This window comes from Anabrus simplex, chromosome 1 (genome assembly GCF_040414725.1).
Source record: "Anabrus simplex isolate iqAnaSimp1 chromosome 1, ASM4041472v1, whole genome shotgun sequence".
Classification (NCBI taxonomy): Eukaryota; Metazoa; Arthropoda; class Insecta; order Orthoptera; family Tettigoniidae; genus Anabrus; species Anabrus simplex.
This window is the reverse complement of record NC_090265.1, coordinates 959,606,817-959,627,324: the sequence shown is the minus strand read 5'-3', so window position 1 is coordinate 959,627,324 and position 20,508 is coordinate 959,606,817. Positions and strand designations below refer to the sequence as shown.

The 20,508-nt window shown below is 36.8% G+C and overlaps 1 protein-coding gene across 1 annotated transcript in view; it reads right to left on the bottom strand.

The window, feature by feature from the left end:
• The window catches only part of Adss (adenylosuccinate synthetase), a 217,903-nt gene that overhangs the window by 56,505 nt on the left and 140,890 nt on the right, over window positions 1-20,508 (bottom strand). Inside the window, exons 5-8 of the mRNA XM_067136749.2 lie at window positions 19,362-19,567; window positions 6,889-7,043; window positions 6,237-6,361; window positions 1,249-1,375 (exon numbers count right to left, since the gene is read on the bottom strand). Coding sequence (XP_066992850.1) covers window positions 1,249-1,375; window positions 6,237-6,361; window positions 6,889-7,043; window positions 19,362-19,567 — 613 coding nt within the window. The remainder of the gene's footprint in view (window positions 1-1,248; window positions 1,376-6,236; window positions 6,362-6,888; window positions 7,044-19,361; window positions 19,568-20,508) is intronic.

Sequence of the window (20,508 nt, the reverse complement as noted above, 5' to 3'; positions counted from 1 at the left end):
TCTTCATAAATCTCAAGGTCTGTTGATATGGCCTCGCAATGAGCATTGAAGCCTGCCCTCCCGATGAAGCTGGGAAGTAGAAGTGTAGAGATGGACGTAGAAGAACTGGGATTGAGGAGAAGAAAGCCGATCTCTAGTATTTGAAGATGCCAGTATATGGAACTGAGAGTGAGTTGGCAGCGCTGTTAGGGTTGTGCAGCTGTGGACTTTCATGTGGGCACTGGTGAGTTTGAATCCCACCGTTGGCAGTCCTGAATAAGTTTTCCGTGCTTTTCCACTTTCATACCAATTAAGGCTATGGCTGCTATCTTACCAATCCTAGCTCTTTCCCAATATTGTGTTGCCGAAAACTCTCAATATGTTAATATGACTTTAAACCAGTAGCAAAATAAATAAAAAATGAAGACTTGGAGACTGCCCTACTCTTCTGAGATTTCACGTTTGTCCCCGTGTCCTTCTGTTGCACCCTCTTCCAACACTGTCCTGCCACTATAAGTATTGGAAAGGCACAAACAATTTCCAAATCAAGTCATATATAGAGAGAGGAACGAGAAACACATAACAGGACAAAGACGTATGAAGATGTGGAGATTGTCCTTATCTCGAGTGTTTTCATGTTTGTCCTTGTCTCCTCTTTCTGTTGCTCCCTCTTCCCACACTGACCTGCCACGTTGTTTGTTTTAGTGTGTGTTCCTTTTAGCTATGTATGACTTGAATGGATAACAGATTATTAACACAAATCCAGAAATTCTATTTGATGGCAATGTCTATAAATAGAAGAATAGTATTAATCTATTTAAAACTACGAAATGCATACCTGAGGGATGTGTGAAGAGAGAGCATCACTGGATAACTCAACTCAGAGAGGTGTACCATGAAATCAATTTATCTTCAAGATGCTTTTTCATCATTCTAATACTAATAATTTGATAGAATACTTTATTGCATTTTTCTGCAACATGATTTCTTTAGTTCAGTAACACTGATGATTTCATATGAATCAATTAATGAGCTATTTAATGTTATCATACACATTTACCCACTCATACCGATGTTTACAAAGATCCTTCACCCTACAGTATATAAAACTAGAAGTGAAAAATCCAAGATCCACTGTAATGAAAAAATTTAAAACTTGACTTCATTTACAAATCAAAATGCCATAGTTATTATTATGACTCATTATCATGCATTATACTACAATGGACACAAGAATGATAGAATAAAACAAAGAGGAAAAATTGTTACCTCTACAGTAGCTAACTCTGCTGCGCTAGAAGGGAAATGGTCCAGAAGTTTGTTGTCTTTCTTATAGGCAACACCCATCTTGATTTCTTGGAGTGTGTCCAGAATATCCAGCTTTGTCAAACAAATCCTGCAGAGATAAAAACAGTTTCAAAATAAAATATAAATTATAAACAATTACTTCCATTTTTATTTTAAACACTCCTTCATGAAATATAAAAGGTGAAGTTTAAACAAACCTTGGAAAGTTTTTAACAAGAGTGCAGTAAGATGTTTCTATGTTGTAAAAAGCATATTTAATTTAGAACAATGAAAATACATACCATATTTACTCGTCTATACACCCCATCACCAACTATAATTCCCCCACTTAATTTTCAACTATAATTAGGGAAAAATCGTTGGGAAAAAAAAGAGAGAAATTGCAAAACCACTTCCTAACGACCAAGGAGCAAGTGTTCCATATTTGTTTACTTTTTTGTCAGCCTTGGTTCACTGGCATCTTTTGTTTCTCTTTATATTGTTCTAAGAATTTAACTCTTTTCTCGCTACCCGCCACGACCAATAATTTGTAAACTTGACACACCGCTTCAATCCTCTCCTCCATTAATCTCACATCTTCTATAACACCAGTAACTTAAATATCAGTCATTTAAACACTACCATAGCAACTATTTAACACTATTACAATTAAAAATAAATGAAATTACACACAATGTTTTCTCTCCAACTCATCTTTACGTTAACCAATTTCAACATTAATAAAGAGGTAAGCGTTTTTACACACTTTGATTTCTCTTTGAACTATCCTTTCATTCACATTCATTCTTTAACACGTAATTCTCCTATTGTTACAGACTTCAAACCTAATTTCCCTTTCGACTATATACAGGAGACTACAATCGCTCCTTCCAGCTAATATTTAACACAGCTTCTTACCATCAAGCACTCTTCTTCACTCGTGCTTTTAGAAGACTACAGTTTTATCTCTTCGCACGAGAGTTACAACAGTCTAACCATTTTTATATTGTTATAAAATCCACTTGTTCTAAGCAGCAGAAATGTCTCTTTACTAATTTTTTAAAATTGTGTTTAAACTCCACTCGGAGTTATTAACCACATTCTTTATCATTATCCTGACGCTTGAACTGTTCAAAACCCGATAATTTTATCTAACGCCCTCAACCATCACAAGGCCCCGCTTTACTTGTTCCAACGTAACAATTTTATTATAAACTTCACTTGAAGTGAGCAACGGTAACGTCTATTTACTAGCTTTAATATGTTTTAATATTCCATTTGGAATTATCAACTACATTTTTTCCTTTTAATATTCTAACGCCCTCAACCTCCACAGGGCGCCACTTTACAAGGTTTAACGTAACAATTTATGTTCTTATACCAGCATACAATTTGTTACCAATTTATAAACTAGGACAATCAGGAAAGTGTATAAATTTACGACTATTTGTTTTTTAAGACTTTATTAAGGCTTCATTTTAAAAATATCATAACTATTGTTAACCATTTGCTCACCATTTGAAGCACATTTCCAACATCATCCTCACTTTCATATGTAATTTTAATACAGTCAGGTACCTGATTAATTACCTTCCAGATTGAGATTAAGGCTGAAGATGCCCTTTAATTAAGGGCGAAACATGTCCCTATAATTTTATTCAAGATTTAATTTCTTAATTAAAATCTCATGTATTGAATAGGTGGAATAAATAAATTTTAATATTTATTTGACTTCACTGACATGGAGTGAGCAACAAAGATCCAAATTACCGCATATCTGTTATCATAGTTAGTAGGGTAAAACTGTATAAGACATAAATGATTGGGAAATTGTATTCTTTACATCTTTTGTTAAGTAGTATTTGTTGATAGGACCACTAATAAGAACGATATTTAAAAAATTAAATTTTAGGCGTTCTCCTAAATTACCATTTCACCCAGCGTGAATAAAATTATTTACAGCCTAGACTGCATTGCCTTATTCCCCTACTTTATATGCCAATTTCCATTAAATTCTGTTCAGCCATTTCCTCATGGCTTGGCGTTGATATGGACTATGCACCAAAAATTTAAATTCATGGATATCTCTTATCATAGCCAGTAAGGTAAAACTGTATAAAACAAAAGTGATCGTAAATATTGTATTACCTATAACTTTTGTTATGTAGTGTTTATCAATAGGATCAATAATAACACACATTTGAGAATTAAATTTTAGGCCTTCAGCTAAACTATCATTTCACCCATCCTGAATAAAATTATTTATAGCCTAGATTGAAGTGCCTTATTAACCGATGTTGCAAACCGATTTTCATTATATTCTGTTCATTCGCTCGTGATGCGTGTGTGTACGTACATACGACATGACACGAACAACACAGAAAAAACTTTTTTTTTTCATTCTGAGCAAAACTCATTTTATATGGGTAGATGACCAAAGATAGCCTGAACTTGACTCACATAATTTGTATGATTTTATATCACATTATGCAGATTTTAGAGTAATATATTACCTAAAAAACAACCTACCCCGCCATAGGTTTAGTGACTCATCAACTGCAATTTTCTGTTCTGGTAAGTATAAAGTTTGGAATTTGTTTTTCAGGTACGATATAACCAGATGAATTTTGAAAAGTTTGGAAGGTCCGTGAAATGTATCAACTTAACTGCTTCATTGTTGTTGAAATGCATAAAATTAATAATTGATTCAAATCTATCCATTGAAATAACAGACCCTAAAATTGGTATAGAAAAAAAATCAAATTTTTATCTAAATAGTTTTGTAGCACAGGATTTTGTAATGCAGTGAAATCTCGTTAGTGCGTTCCTCATTAATACGTTTTCCCGATTAGCATGCCGTAAATTTGAAGTCCCAATTCTTATCGTATTGAATCTATACAAAAATAACTGCTTTACTGTGTCACAAATTTTTGCTAATATTGCTTAGTACGAATATGATCACATTTTTCCTAGCCCTGAAAATGTTATTTGTCATCCCTTGTGAAAGAAATGTGATTTCCAACTCGGGTAATAGCAGTTGCCAGAGTTGTGTGATTACGGGAAAAGGCCTTGAATTCCTGAACTTCACAGGGTAAGTTGCACCTTTGGGGAGCAAGCTGTTAGCCTCAGGAATGTCCTATTTTGCTTGCTGGTTAGCAGCGAGATCACTGTAAAACAGTGAACCCATTTGTGCTTGTATTTCGCATTCAATTTAGAAGTCAGAAATTTATAATGTGTTGCGTGGTAGGCCTACAGTGAAGTGTAGCGAATATTAGTTGCATGATACGGTAGCCTATATCTGGATTAGGAATATAATCGTGTGAAACTGACTAGCCTAGTGCATATTTGTCTTGTGATAGCTTAATTACGGATACGGAAAAAGTCCTAAAATTCCTTACTAATGAATACAAAATTAAAAATCCGTCATAAAGTGGACTGGCGTGCGCATCTTTAAGGGTGCAGAGGTCGCGAATGTTGAACTCGCACCTTCGAGTTTCATCTCGATCATGTGAGTTGGTCGAAGTTTTGTAGACTTCAAAATGGAGGCCAAAGTCATTCCTCTTGGTTTCACATGGTCGAATATAACCTCCAATTCACTGTGTAAGAGTGTGACCGGAAAATAACGCTTAATAACCCACTGCTCCAAAATAAAAAGTTTCTATAAACATTTGTTTAGAAAAGAGTGTGATCTGCAATAATACTTCCGATATTTTTATTGGCCTCGGTGCACGTTTTCATGTGTGTTGTCTGGTGTTCATTACACCTTTCAGTATACTTGTTATTTTATAAGCCCCAGCTGAAAAGGTTTTCATATTTGTTCTCTCATGTTTTTCACACCTTTTAATACTTTCCTCTCATCTTTAGAAATTGTAGATATAATTTTCACTGTACCCATGGAAACATGATGTAAAATGCCATGTCGGAAAAATTCGTACCTAGCGTTTCCATATCCCCATTGGATAGCTTTTATTCTTATGTTCAGTAGTACATTTTCTCGCTCAACACGTACTTCTTCCTTGTGCCCTGCAGAAACGTCTTAACGAGGTTTTACTGTATACCCATAGCATAAAAAATGCAATTACAATTAACATCTCGTCCTTCGTGATTGGTTTCCAATCTCAAATTCTGGAACAAAGTGGTAAGAATAAGCCCCTAGCACAGATTCTTTGTTCAGCACATATATTTGTTTCAAGAACGGTTAGTTCCACTAACACGTCTGTAAATAAAATCTTAAAAACCTTCACACCATCACATTCCCCAGTTGCTTCATTCTGAGGTCCTGAGTTCCCTATAAACTGTTCTATTTGACCCACGTAATTAGAATGTTCTACCATTGAAATGTATCAGCTGTGACATGAACATTGGCTTTCTGTGCATACCACTTGTATCTGATTCCGAACCAAGGACTTTACGTACACTCAAAATCACCATATGAATCTAACAAACTTTCATCAGAATCACTCAACTGTTCTCCTAAAACATCCTCTGTATCCTCGATAACCTACACTTTCTTGCAAAAGTCATCTCCACTCATGAAAATAACTGCCCCGAGAGACCCCTGAATAGACAAAATTTATGATTATGTTGACAGTCTGATTCTTCACTGAGAGGAAAGAAAGGCACAATGCAAGAAGTGCACATAGTAGTCGCCACATAGCAGACAAATGCAATGGTTATCCCTGGTGACAGAAATAAACATTCCTTGGAATATCACTCGAATTTCAGTGAACAAAACAAAATCGAAATAGGGATCAAGGTATATCATTCTGCTTCAAGGAGAAATGAGTTAGAACACAAACAGCTTCGACTGTAACTGCTAGATCACAGTACAATGCATGCATGTACCTTGCGAGCATTGCTCGCACTCCGCCTCACGCGGCGGTCACTGCATGATGAGCACTGCTTGGCACTCCACACAAACAGGTTAATAATATTTAATACAAAGCAATATATATGTTGTACCGACTTACGAACTGTAGCCATTGACCATAGCTGTATATTTCAGAAGACATACATCTAGCCAGCCACATCTCCTTTTTCGCTTTGTTGTTACTCCAATTTCACCACCTCTTTGCTGAAGTAGTTCTCCAGTACTCTGCACAAATAAATATACAGGGTCATTTATTTAATGTTTATGCTTAAAATATGCACATAAAAAGAGGAAAGCAGGGGAAACAGAACAATACCTCAAAATAGTATAAGAGAGGTAAGAGAGGAAACAACTGGACCCTATACTTACCCTTAAGCCTTGTTGCTAACATTTCCTAACAATTTTTGAACAAGGTGAAGACACTTGGAAAGAATTTCTTATCATGCTATGTCAGACTTATATCAATAATGGAGTAACAGGAATAACTATAGTAAGAAAGTGAAAAGGAAGGAGAGCAAACAGCTTTCCCTTTGTCTCATCAATTCTTCAGTTAACACCACTATCTGCCCTGCATGATGTATTCAGAGATGAAAACAAAAAGTAACCAAGATTCCAACTCTTCTTTTCGTAAGCATTACTTTCCCTAAACAATAGCTTAATTATGTTTAAAACAAAGCAAGCTACAATAACATATCAACCATCTGATATTAAAATGTTTATTACTATTAAAATGATAACAGAGTGAAACGTACATCCTTGAGTTCTGTGGGAAATGGGCCATCTCCAACTCTCGTTGTATAAGCCTTCACTACTCCAATAACTTCACCAATATTACATGGAGGCAACCCGAGCCCAGTGCACACACCACCTATACTGCAATTTGATGATGTCACATAGGGATACGTCCCTGCACAAAACCAAAATAACAATTATTTATGAATGAAAATAATAAAAATTAACACACACAAAATAAAACAATTCAAGGCATTTTTTTATAACTGAATTTCTTGGAGCAATCTTCAGACGAATTATCATCCTGAAGACAATATTTATTAATTTATCCTTGTAATGTAAAATTCACTCTGATCTACTTTCTCTAAAACAGAGGGCTCAGCTGGGCGCCCATTGAGGCTAGTCCAGTGCAGCCGGACTGGCCTGATGTAAATGCAGGCAGCTTACATAGCAAGCATACGTCACAGTGAAGCGAGAGAGTGACACACTTTGCATGGAAGGGAGCAGTACTGCTCGATTGTGATTACAAAGCTCTCCTCCACTACTCAATGAAATGTTGATTTTGTACAGCATTTTTTTTTAAATGCCATAACTGCAAGAAAACCGAACTTTTCAAGTTATTCCGGTTTGATTTATAATGTGCTCGATAAAAAGAGTCACTTTTATTTTCTTACATTTATACATTCAAAGAAAACTGACAATTTTTGTGTTACAATTTACAAACTTACCGGGATTTAAACGTACAAATTATGATTTACAACTGGATGGGAATGACAGTATTTCCATTAAAAAAAATTAAATTCCTGTTTTTCATTCGGCAAAAAGTAATACATTTATATAATATTGAAGTTTACTGTTTGATTTTGTACAGTATTGTGGAGTTGTGTGACTTTCCCTGTTCACTGAATTTCTGAAAATAGTACTTAAAACTTATCAGGCGTCCAATGATAATAGCCAGCCTCTAAGGCAAGGGAGTTTCATCATGAGTGAAAACATACATGTTTACTCTCCAAGATTAAAGTAGAACACTGTAAATGTATCTACCAAATAGATGTACCGTATGCCTTCAAATAAATAACCTAACATACATATACTATTCCCAGTAAGCATGATTGGATTGTTGGCGAGTTTATCAGATGTATTATTTAAACCCAAACAACGAAAACAAACATCTTAATCACTTTAACTCTGTATTATATTAGAAAGGTTTCTAAAGCACCTCTTAAAATTTAACAGTGAAAATTGTAATTCATTACATACATGACAAAAATATTTCAGGCTGTAAGCCTAACTCTTTATTGTATCCAATCAAAATACGTAAACTGCAATGAACAAAAATAACTTATTCTTTACAATGTAAATTGAAAATGACGTGGATTTCTGCCCTCTTTCCTTCATTATTCTCTGCCTCCATTTCAAACTCTGGTATTGCCGCAATGATGGAGAGTGACTGGGAGAACTTCCACAAACCTTCACAGCCTGTGATGAAACCATGTCGCTGTGGTTGGATAGCAAAAGCTTATAGCCTGCCCGCCCGCCTGCCCTCTTACAATGCTGTGCGCCTGCAGGACGAAATGCCCAGCGTGAGCGCCTCTGATCTAAAATATTCCATATGTTAATCAATTTAGAACCTGGATTAAATTGTAAGAAGCCTTACTTGAGTGTGACTGTGGTAGTAGTGATTTATTCTTTGAAAGGGGCCTGGCGGCTTAGGTGAAGAATATGAAATTACAAATACAATAGCAAGAAATAAACTTAAGCACTGATCCTTTTTAAAGGTGGAGGCCAGAGAGGCACACCGATTTGATTTTGGGTGGTCAGCTTCAAAATAACTGTTAAACGAGGAAAAAGACCTAGTTTAAGAATTCCACAAAGCAGTCTACTCATGAAATCATGAAGTATGTAAACAGTTAAACAAGCTCTACTAATAAATCAGCTGACAAAGTGATAGACATTTAAACATTACCCAGACCACACTAAATGAAGGAGGGATCCCTTATTAGTCACCTATAACAACAGGTAGGAGATACAATTGTATTTGATCTTCTTCTTCTGTTAGGCCTTTTTCCATTTCTAATAGGAGTCAGCTCTCCTAGTCATGCATCACCAGACTATTCTGTTTCTGGCTGCAAATGGATCTGCATTTGTTGTTCCCAAGTCTTTATTTACCAAGGATATCCATGTTAGTTGGGGTCTATCACTGCTCTGGTTTTCTATTTGCTCATATCAGGAGCAACGTAGTAGAACAAATTTTATATAGAGATAACTTCCTCAATAATCTTGGTGCTGAGTTGAGATTTAGCATTTTCCTAGTCATGTGGTTATCTGGTCTTCTCATCACATGTCCATACCACCATAGCTGCATTTCAGTTTGTTTATCAGATAATTATCATACTTTAAATCTACACAAATGTAACTGTTAGGAATTTTGTTTAAAAGGATAGTTCCAGCAGACCACTTCACCATCCTCATTTCAGTGACGTGAAGCATATTTATTTGTTGCTTTTTAAGGGGCCAGAATTCTGCACTGTACGTCAACTAGGCTGTATATTTTTCCTTCAACATTTATTGGCATTCTCCTGTTGCAAAGTGCTTGTGTTAACTCTCTCCATTTCTGCTATCCTGCATTCATCTAGTGTTTGATTTCTGGGAATGGATCAGACATTGGAGAACAAGGTGCCTAAATATCTAAAAGTACATTTAAATGCAGTGTTTTGAAGGTTTATTGTGTGTTGGTTGTTGCTTTGTGAAAAATTACAGTACATGTACTATATTCTGTCTTTTATCTGCTGATGTTCAATCCTGTTATTTCCAAAGTTATCTCCATTTCTCCAATGTACAGTATGATGAAATATTATGACTTATGAGAACTATATCGTTTGCATATTCATAGGAGTAGGTTGTTGTCCATCAGTAGTCGGGTAGTTCATTACAAAGTTGAAGGGTAAAGGGCTGGGGGGGCGATCCTTGATGAACTTGCGCTTTCACTCCAAATTCATTGCTAATACCTGCTGGACATTGCTTTCTTGTTGTAACCTTGTCGTATATATCCACCACAATTTTTGATGTAATATTCATGAACGTTTTTAGATTGCAATACCTGTCATCAATACACAGTCAAAGGCTTTTTCCAGGTCAATAAATACCACGTGAAAATCTTTCTCTTTATCTCTGTGCTTTTTCACCAGGATCTGAACAAATCCACACAGATTTTCAGTTACTTGGCCAGGTGCAACGGCCTTCTATTATTACTCTTTCCCAGATTCTGAAAGTGGCAGAAATCAGTTTTCTTCTTCTTGGTCTTTTTCACAATTTATTGAGGCCGGCATGCGATATGGATTTGGCCTAGTTTTACAGCCAGATGTCTTTTCTGATGCCAACCCCATGCAGAGGGATGTGTTCACTATTATGTGTTTCTGTGATGATTTCTAGTGTGATGTATAGTACGTAGATGAAGAGAAGTGTACTAAGAAGAATGCAAACACCCAGTCCCTGAGACATAGCAATCAACCATACAAAGTTAAAATCCCGGGGCCTCCTGAATCGAAGATCAGCATGCATGCAGACCATTCAGCAAAGGAGCTGGATGTAGAAAATAAGTTTTATTGTTCAAAAAGGTTACCATAGCTGGTATACATCATCAGGACCAGTATCTCAATTGTTGGCTATCCCACTGACTGTTGTTCTAACTTCTTTTGGTGTGAAAGATACACACTACAAACCATTACAGAAGAACAAAATAGCGAGCACACCCCTCCACACGTGGTTGGAATCAGACCGGGCATCCAGCCGTGAAAATAGTTCATGTGGATATGTTTTGTTTAGCAGTAATGATAGTACGTTTTCACCTTTGTTTTATATTTTTGTGACGTGTGCTGCAAGAGTTTGTATATTTGGCCTTCTTCAAGTAAATTCTTTATCACTTAAAACTGTATTAAATATTGTTGTCGAAGTTTGTGGAACACACTGTACCGCACGTGTCGATTTTTTTGGGACTTGTACATTTGAGATCTTTCCAAGGAAAAGACAACAAGCATCAAATAAAAATATTTAAATTTTATTGGGTTAAATTAATTGAAAGATAACTCCTGTGTGTTCATTGGTCATAATTTTGCTGTGGCACTTCCGGTTTCAGCAGCCGGCGCGAGCTACCTTCGGGAAGCACGTCACACAGTGAGGGAATTCTGTTTTCGGCATCATGTAGATCGGACCTATTGTCCAGGAGCTCTGGCTTCTCTTAGGGTAAGCAAATCTTAAATTTCCGAATGTAACTTTATTTTCATCATCATCATCAATCACTGGCGCGACGGCCCTTTGTGGGGCTTGGCCTTGTGAAGAAGTTTTCCCCATTCTTTCCTGTTGAGTGCAGAGCTCCTCCAATTCTTGATTCCAATTATCTCTCACCCCTTCTTCCCACCTTATCTTTGGTCTGCCAACTTTCCTGATTCCTTCTGGCACTGCATTAAATATCTTCTTTATCATTCTGTCATTAGCACGCAGCACATGTCCTGCCCACTCCAACCTTCTGATCTTTATACAGTCAACAATGTTTGGTTTGTTATATAAATTATACAATTCATAATTATATCTTCTTCTCCAGACACCATTTTCTTCCACTGGCCCAAAAATTTGCCTCAAAATCCTTCTTTCAAATATACCAAGCTGTCTTTCATCAGATTTTGAGAGTGTCCAGGTCTCAGCACCATATGTTAATACAGGCTTTACTAAAACTTTATACATCAGGACTTACCTTTTTAATCTGTCACAGGAGTTCACCTGTCGATTTTTCTTGACCTGCTTCTTTTGTAATCCATCATCCTGTTTTTTTTTTTTGTTTTTTTTTAAGTGAAGGTGGTCACTTCACATTTAAAGTGTTTATCAAGACTGCAACTTCAGTGTTTGTTTTTCTATTTTGGGTTTTATATTAACAGTAGTGTTCATTATTTCCTTTGATGTTTCTATAATAAATAAATGACTACTAGTAGATATTAACTAAATTGTTCTCTGTTCAAAGTTTCAGACACATAAGTTCATTGATCCACAACCTTGTAGGGTTCCTTCCGCTGTCCACATCCTGCCGTTAATTTCCGTGTATTTTACCTTGTTTAATTTTGATTTTATGATATGATTTTAATAATTCTACATTGCATTTAATGCCCAAATAGCAACCGCTACACTGATAGCTACAGCGTGGTTTTTGTGAAATGAAACTTCAAAAGGGGCAATTTAGTTAATGTTAATTTCCTTTTAAAAAATTGAATTACTGTGTGTGCATTCCTAATCCTTGTTTGTGTTTTTTCATGATGGTTGCCCGCGCTCAATGTTCACATCCCGAGGGAGTTGCCTATTATTTCTGTATAAGGCATCTGAATGTGTTTGGCATTCTGTCCGTGATGTGGAATCTGTATTTTGCCGTTTTCAACCTGTAATTACCTGAACATTGGAGGTAATGGTAAGTCACTGTCCATGATATTTTATTTCAGTCTGTTGTCAATTTATGTTTAGAGGTTTTGCCTGTCGTAAGCTTTCTGCTAACCGAGTATATCATCACATTGCGTGTGTTTTCTGAAAGTCTTCTGTGATAAATTTCAATATGTGGTTATTTAAAGTTTTCTCGATCTCTGTGTTTCGATTGTAACACCTGTATGATCACCTGTTGCTTTAGGCTATGTCACTGAATCGTGACAAGTCCTGTAGGTACTTCCCCGTGTGACTTCAAGCTTGTTATTTTTCTAACATCTGATGTACGTATCTGATGAAGACAGCTGAGTGCTCGACCTACTTTGAGCTTGTGCACACCTTACACCTTAAAATTAACTCGTGCTGTATTCTTTTTGCTCTTCTTCCATATTACGTAATTTTAAATTTGATTGTTGTACCAGTTTTCATGTACGTGTTGTAAGTCTTCAGCATGGAGTTTCACTGGATTTTTCAAAAATCTATTTTGGTAAATTTTGAGTAACAAATTGTAGGTTAATCTTCGTAATTCTTTTGATGTTTTTTGCATTTTTTTTTTCTGTTTTGCAAATCTGATGTTTTGGTAAATTATTTTGCCAATTCCCAATTTAGGTTCTAGTTGCCGGCTGTGTAAGTACATTTCATTTGGCATTAATTTTTGTACTGGTATGTGTTCATTTAACATTGTCAGTAATGTCGTGTTTCAGCACAATGTTATGTCTAAATTCCTCGTCATCAACCTTGTAACATTACATGTGTTGTATTTTGGTCTTCTATACTGTACCTTGGTTCGATTCTAAGTATGGGATTACTTAGGGCATTTCTAGTCATTAACTGAATTGTTAAACCAGATAGATCATGTGGTCTCTTAATCTGCCTGAAAACTTTCCTATATCATCTACTGAGCTTTTCAATCGTGCAATTTTCCATTTTTTTTTGTCATTTATATTTTATCCCGTGTATTCCTATATTTGGTAGGAAGGGTGTTTATGAGAACTTGGATAATCTCATAGGGTGAAACTATGCTCACCATATTATTAGACCAGGTAATGCTGAGGCCGTAATGGCAATTTTGACAGGTTATTGATGTGCCCCTGTGCTCATGACATGTATTTGAAGTCTGGCATTCATCTAATAAAGATTCATTTGCAATCTATTCCTTGGTATTAGATGGTTAGAAGTAGGATGTTGTCCATTTATTTGTGCTAGGAGTGTTTTCTTCAAAAGTTTGGGTTACCGTATCATTACCCTCAGCTGTTTATTTTGTTTGCATTGCAGGTCAGTAACAGTTGTTCTTCATAGTTATTCTAAATTCAGTGCAAAATTTTGTGGTAAATTTGCAGGTGTTATGGTTCAGTAAAAGATCTTTAGTAAATAATCTTTAACTACTCTGTTTTTATTTGAATTTTTACGGTTCTTATTTTCATTTGATCAGTTTCGGAATTGCTGTGTTTTCTAAATTAATTTACTCAGTTTGCTAGATTATGGGGTCTTTCAGGCTGAGTAAGAAATTTTTAATTCGGTATCGAGCCTTGTCATATCTGACCATCGATGTTTTTGTATATATGTAAATATGGTGATGTCATTTGTATTTGTCCTGGGTGCCTTGAGAAGGCAATTGAATTGAGACTTAGGACTTCAAGTGCTGAGGGTTTATCGCCCTCCTGGGAGTATGATACTGCTCCTAGGATAGTCTCATGTAGTGTGATGAAGTCAAGTAGTATTGAAGGTTATGTTTTGCCCTTTCCTTCTGTTGGTACTTCTGATTTGGGGTCATCTTACTGGTGTGTGTGTGTGTGTGTGTGTGTGTGTGTGTGTGTGTGTGTGTGTGTGTGTGTGTGTGTGTGTGTGTGTGTGTGTGTGTGTGTGTGTGTGTGTGCGCACGCGCGCAAATTTATTGCGTCCTTGTATTGTTGAATGTTGGAGGATAGATAAGCACGGTGATCTTGGTGTGTCATGCTGTAATTTGATATTTCCTGGTATGAAGGTGTTACTTGTGCCTTTTATTTTTTGTATCAGTGAGCCGGATTTTGGTATGTACACTCTTGTACAATTTTTTTCATTTTCATTTGCAAAACACCTCTTGACTGTTAATTTAATGTGATCTTCTATTCAATATTCAGGCTTAATTTGCATTTTCTTGTTTGGTGTGGCAACACATGCAGCATAATGTGACTTATCAGTACTAAATTTTTAAAGTAATGTGCATGATGGCATGGTGAAGTGGACAGTGACTCACTAACCTCAATTCTGTGACTTGTCCTTGTTTTCTTTTCTGGAAATTAAGAATGCACCTTAGGTTGGTAACAAAGTTAATTTTGAAATTTTAATGAGGATATGGTCTAGTATATTAATTTATCGTAAAATTATTTTTCATGTGTATAATACTTCAGTTAGTAATGAAGGTCGAGTTTGTGTAATTTGATTTACCTGGATGATATTTTCTCTTTTGTGCTGACCTGTCATACCTGCTGTGCTCAAATTGCTTGGAAGTAAACTGTGTGTTAAGATACTTTGTGAATCGCAATGTGTTTGTACAATATCCCCATTGGCATATGTTTCTTGGTAAATGAATTTCTGTCTTTAAATTTTAGGTTTTGTAAAGTTTGCTGTTTTCTTTAAAATGTAGGTTCACTTAAATTGTAATATGGGTCAACGGGTAAACTCTTGAATTTAATTTCTAAAATTTTGGTTCGTTTCCTTTCTAAATTTTGCTTACCCCAGAGATTGGTGGTGTCCTCAGTGAGAGAAAGGCGTGGTAGCTCTATGGAGTTAGAAGTCAATAAATTTTGTAAACTAGTTACTTTAAATTTTAAGTTTTTAAGAACACTACAGTTAGAAAGAATTATCATGTGACCTTTCTTCAAGTCTCATTCATAACATTGCTTCTTCGTCTTTCAAACCTTTCGGGTGCTGTTCTTGTGTGGCGACATTCTTCTGCTGGTTGTGTGTTATGTTCCAGCTTGCTACAGTTATGCCATTCTGGGCAATACATCACTGTCTCAGTTTCCAGTCAGTTCAGTAGATGGGTTGGCTGGGCTGAAGGTTACCAGATCGCCATGGTTGGACTGTAAGGTGGTGCTAGGTGGTGTTGGGATTCCGGTCGATGTCAACGACCCTACATCAATGTCAGCAAAACCAGAGGTCAAGATGGAATATTTCGATCCATAATGGATGTTCCAGTTGAGAACGGTATCAAGATGTCAGTGTTGAGTCATGTGCTCCTTCCTCCCCAAAATATGAAGGTTATTTTATTTACCCTGGCTCAATTTTAAAGGGTAGGATGTGAAGTTTGCTGCAAGCGTTTATATATTTGGCCTTCTTCAAGAAAATTCTTTAAAACTGTATTAAATTTTGTCGTCAAAGTTTGTGGGACACACTGTACCGCGCGTGTCAATTTTTCTTGGACTTGCACATTCGAGATCTTTCCAGGGACAAGGCAACAAGCATCAAATAAAAAATATTTAAATTTTATTGGGTTACATTAATCGAAAGGTAACTTCTGTGCACTCACTGGTGATAATTTTGTTGAGGCATTTCCGGTTTCAGCATCCGGCACAAGCTACTTTCGTAAAGCACGTCAGAGGGTGTGGGAATTCTGTCTTCGGCATCATGTAGATCGGACGTGTTGTCCAGGAGCTCTGTGCTCTATGGGAACTCTGGCTTCTCTTGGGGTAAGCAAATCTTAAATTTCCTAACGTAACTTTATTTTATTTCACCTTTTTAATTTGTCACAGGAGTTTACCCATCGATTTTTCTTGACCTGCTTCTTTTGGAATTATTTTCCATCGACCTTTTTTTTTGCGAAGGTGGTTGCTTCACATTTGAAGTGTTTTCCAAGGCTGCAATTTCAGTGTTTGTTTTTCTATTTTGTTTTTTATATTAACAGTAGAGTTCATTATTTCCTTTTTAGATGTTTTTATAATAAATAAAAGTTTACTAGTAGATATTAACTAAATTGTTCTTTGTTCAAAGTTTCGGCCTAAAAGTTCTTCGATCCACAACCTCGTAGGGTTCCTTCCACTGTCCACGCCCTGCCGTTCGTTTCCGGGTATTTTATCTTGTTTAATTTTGATTTTATGATATGATTCTAACGATTCTAAATTGTATTTAATATCCAAATAGTAACCACTACAATTTTCATTACTTGTTAAGAGATCTAATAGTTCATTCTTAACCCAACAGCGTGGAGCGACATGTAGCACACGTAATGGAGTAGCCGTCTACTGCTGTGGAGTGAAGTGTCTGACACGCATTGGGCAGCATGTCCATTATCATTCCATCTCGTGAGTTTCCTTCAAACTATGTCCAAGGTCTCTTCACAGCCATGTAGATAAAGCTTCAATCTTTCGGTTCATGTATCTACTGATCCATTTTAATGATTTTTTGCCAAGTTACCGATGTGTAAAATTCATCGACTATTCGCTTGAGTACTTTTCTCACAATGGCGTCGGTAAACAAGGATAACTTTTCTAGCGATGCTATACAAGGCATGTTAAATGAGTGTTTTAGTGAATATGAGGATAGCAGTCATAATTTTAATAATAATAATAATAATAATAATAATAATAATAATAATAATAATAATAATAATAATAATAATAATACTATTTGTTTTACGTTCCACTAACTACTCTTTTACGGTTTTCGGAGACGCCGAGGTGCCGGAATTTAGTCCCGCAGGAGTTATTTTACGTGCCAATAAATCTACCGACATTAGGCTGGCGTATTTGAGCACCTTCAAATACCACCAGATTGAGCCAGGATCGAACATGCCACGTTGGGGTCAGAAGGCCAGCGCCTCAACCGTCTGAGCCACTCAGCCCGGCAGTCAGTCATAATTTTAGCTTATGATTCTGATGAGAGTGATGTTGATATTGACAAATTAGACCGCGATGAGGAAGAAATGATACAGAAGAGACTGTTGTTTCCAACATTATTCGTGATAGATGTGGTAGTGCTGCATGTAATTTTTATTGGGATAACATGGATAATTACATAAGAAATAAACATTTTGTAAGGTACTGTCACCGCAAGGTTTAGCTCTAAATGTTGTGCAACAAGTAAAATCTTCCAAGCGTTTCTTTTTCACTTGAACTCGTCCAGCTGAGTGTAACAGAAAGAAATCACTACACTTAGCGGTGCATGAAGTTCCGAGGAATGTTATTTCCATTTCGATCTAGTGTAAGGGAGTTGATTCCAGTCAATGAAAATGAGAAGTATACTATCCTAGCCCTCTTCATGTTGATGGGGATAGTACAGAAACTAAATTTTAGGTATTCTCGAAGAATTGTACCATTGTCAGGCCCCTATTTGATTTATATCGAATCCATATGCAAATGACCTCACTTCAACAACAACAACAACAACAACAACAACAACAACAAGACACTATATATGATGGACCAAAAATAAATTTCCAATATAATCAAAATTGGTTGAAAATAGGGCATCATAAAACAGTTTGGTGCACAAGTATGCTAGCCTTTAAATGCCCAGTGAAAGCTCCTCAGGCATCCAGTGAAGGCTAGATTTTTAAATGCTCCCGCTCAGAAGGGTTAATATATCTGATTACCTTCGTGTCTTGGGATCCAAAATGTGTCTGTTTTGCAATTTTATATAGTTATTTGTCATTAGGAGCTGCAGCCAGTATGGCACAGCAGCCGTTGGTTTAACAATATTCATTATTATATACACCAAAGAACAATTGAATTAGAGATAGCTGTCTTTGTTTGCAAAATAGTGCTTTAGTTAACTCGTCAAAAGTAATATTAGAGCGTGGCATGTGACTGCACTGTCGTCAGATCTTGTACTGGTCATGTGACAAACAGCCGAGCACAGGTTGGGCAAGACATGAGATTTCAAGGCCTTTCATAGTAATCAGATTATCGATGCCAGATGTATGAGGCATTGCATCTCCACAATCACGCAGGCACATGTTTCCACTGACCACAGTGTGGAAAATGTACTGTGTGTATGTGGATTCTGACAAAACGATCACCGCCACAGTCAACTGCCATGTTGTACAATGTCCTGATGGCAAGGGTTGCTGTCTGCTAGATCAGATGGCAGGTACAGATAGAGAGGTCACAGTGCAGTAGATTACTAGCAGATTCAATGCTGGACAACACCGAAGTTTAAGCAGTCACACCATTCAGGACCATCTCCTCGCAATGACAGATGCCACCATCCCTCTAAGGTACCTCTTCACAAAGAGTTGATATCAGCAAAGGAACACCACCACAGTACTCTCAAAGCATTAAAAGGAGTCACCTGAATGTATCAATCGAGATACCAGTTTGTACATGGATACGAGTGCGTTGGCAATGCCTCTTGCAAGCAGCGTACAGCTCAGGCCAGTGGTAGTGGTATCTATTCACCCAGGATTAAATGGGATCTCTGGTACATTTGCCAAGGTCTCTCCCTAGCAAACAACACAGGAACCTGCTGTCAGATCATGTCTATGTATCTGTTCACCCCCAGCACCCGGCAGAAGACCTGTACCTATAGCAAGAAAATGTACCGACCCATTTCTTCCATATTGTAGCTGATTCATTTTATGAATAATCCATGGGAATATGGATCCTTTCCTGGTCCCCAAGGTTACTCCATCTCAATCCTATTGAGCACATCTGAGATAAATGTCAAGATGGATGTGCATGCTTGGACCCTGCTCTGAACAATCTCCATGCATTATAGGAGGGAGTGCAGCGATCGTGGATTAGTATGACTCCCCAATGCTTCCAATGTCCATGCTATGCCGCATCACCACCATCGAGGAAATAGGAGTGCTACATGCTACAAGCCAGGTATATATTTCAATAGTTCATCACTGTGCATCTTCTAATGCAAAGAGAATGACTATTTCATACAAGTTTCTAATGTGGCAATCACTTTATACTGTGTAGTCTTCTTATCTACCTATAATTAAAATCATAAGGAAATAAAATAAAATTCAATTATGCACGAGAGCAGGAGAGAAGACATGAAGATTATAGTGACTTCATCTACATAAGATTCTAAAGAATAGGCATACCAAAATCAATATCCAACATAGCAGCATTAGCACCTTCAACAAGCACCCTTTTTCCCGCTCGCAATGCAGTGTGCAGAAAAGAAACTGTCTCAATAACGTAGGGTCGTATTCGTTCAGCATATCCTTTGTACCTTGTAAGTTCTGATTGAACATCCACTTTCAACTCAGGAAACATGCGCTGATATACTTCAACCAATCCCTGAAACCTGAGAAAACAAACAAATGAAGTACTTTCATTAAGAATTCACAAACCTCACCAAAATGATGATGAGCTAGAAATCTCACTGCACAGGTCAGAATTAGGATTATTTCTATGAGTATAGCACACAGACAAGTTTTACCATGTCCACATGTGTGGCATAAAAGTTAGCATTATTAGCTGTTGTCCTTGGGTGGCCTATGTTTCATTCCCAGTACTGCCAGAGATTTATGATTGGCAGAAGGCTTGATATGTGGTTAAAAGGTACATGCAGCTCACCTGTGCCTAAAAAGAGCTGCACCACCTTGTGGAATATGAAGATAGGATTTTACTTGTTTTTTATTATGAAACTATACTCAACATCTAAGCACCAAACAAAACCCTATTTCACTTCAGACCTGATGGGCCTAATAACAATCGCTGTTGAGCCTAAAGGTCTGCAGATTATTAGTTGACGCAAGGTCATATGATTGATCATCCCAGATGCTATTGTTGGCTTTCTAGAGTAGCACTGCTATCACCGTCAGACAGCTTCTCAACTGTTCTCCCATAGGCTGAATGGATCATGAACCAGCTCTCCAATCCAGATAAAAATTCCTAACCTGGAATTGAACTCAGGGCCTGCCAAGTAAGAGGCAGACTTGCTACTCCTAGGTAATGCTGTTCTATTTATCACATACTTGATATACTTACAAGTTTCTTTTACCATTGTACTCAAGACAATGATTCATTTCTGTTTGTCTTCTTTGTCAGTAATCTTCAAGACAAATAAAAGTACATTTGGTTATGAGATATGTGTTACAGGTATTTTCTAGCAAGTTATACAAGTCCTAATATCTGCAATGATTCACAAAAATTCTATTAAAAGAGGTTAAAATTTTTCCAACAGCTGGAACATAACTCAAAGACGAGGGGTCCAGTTTAAAACTATCTTCGAGGCCGAAGAGA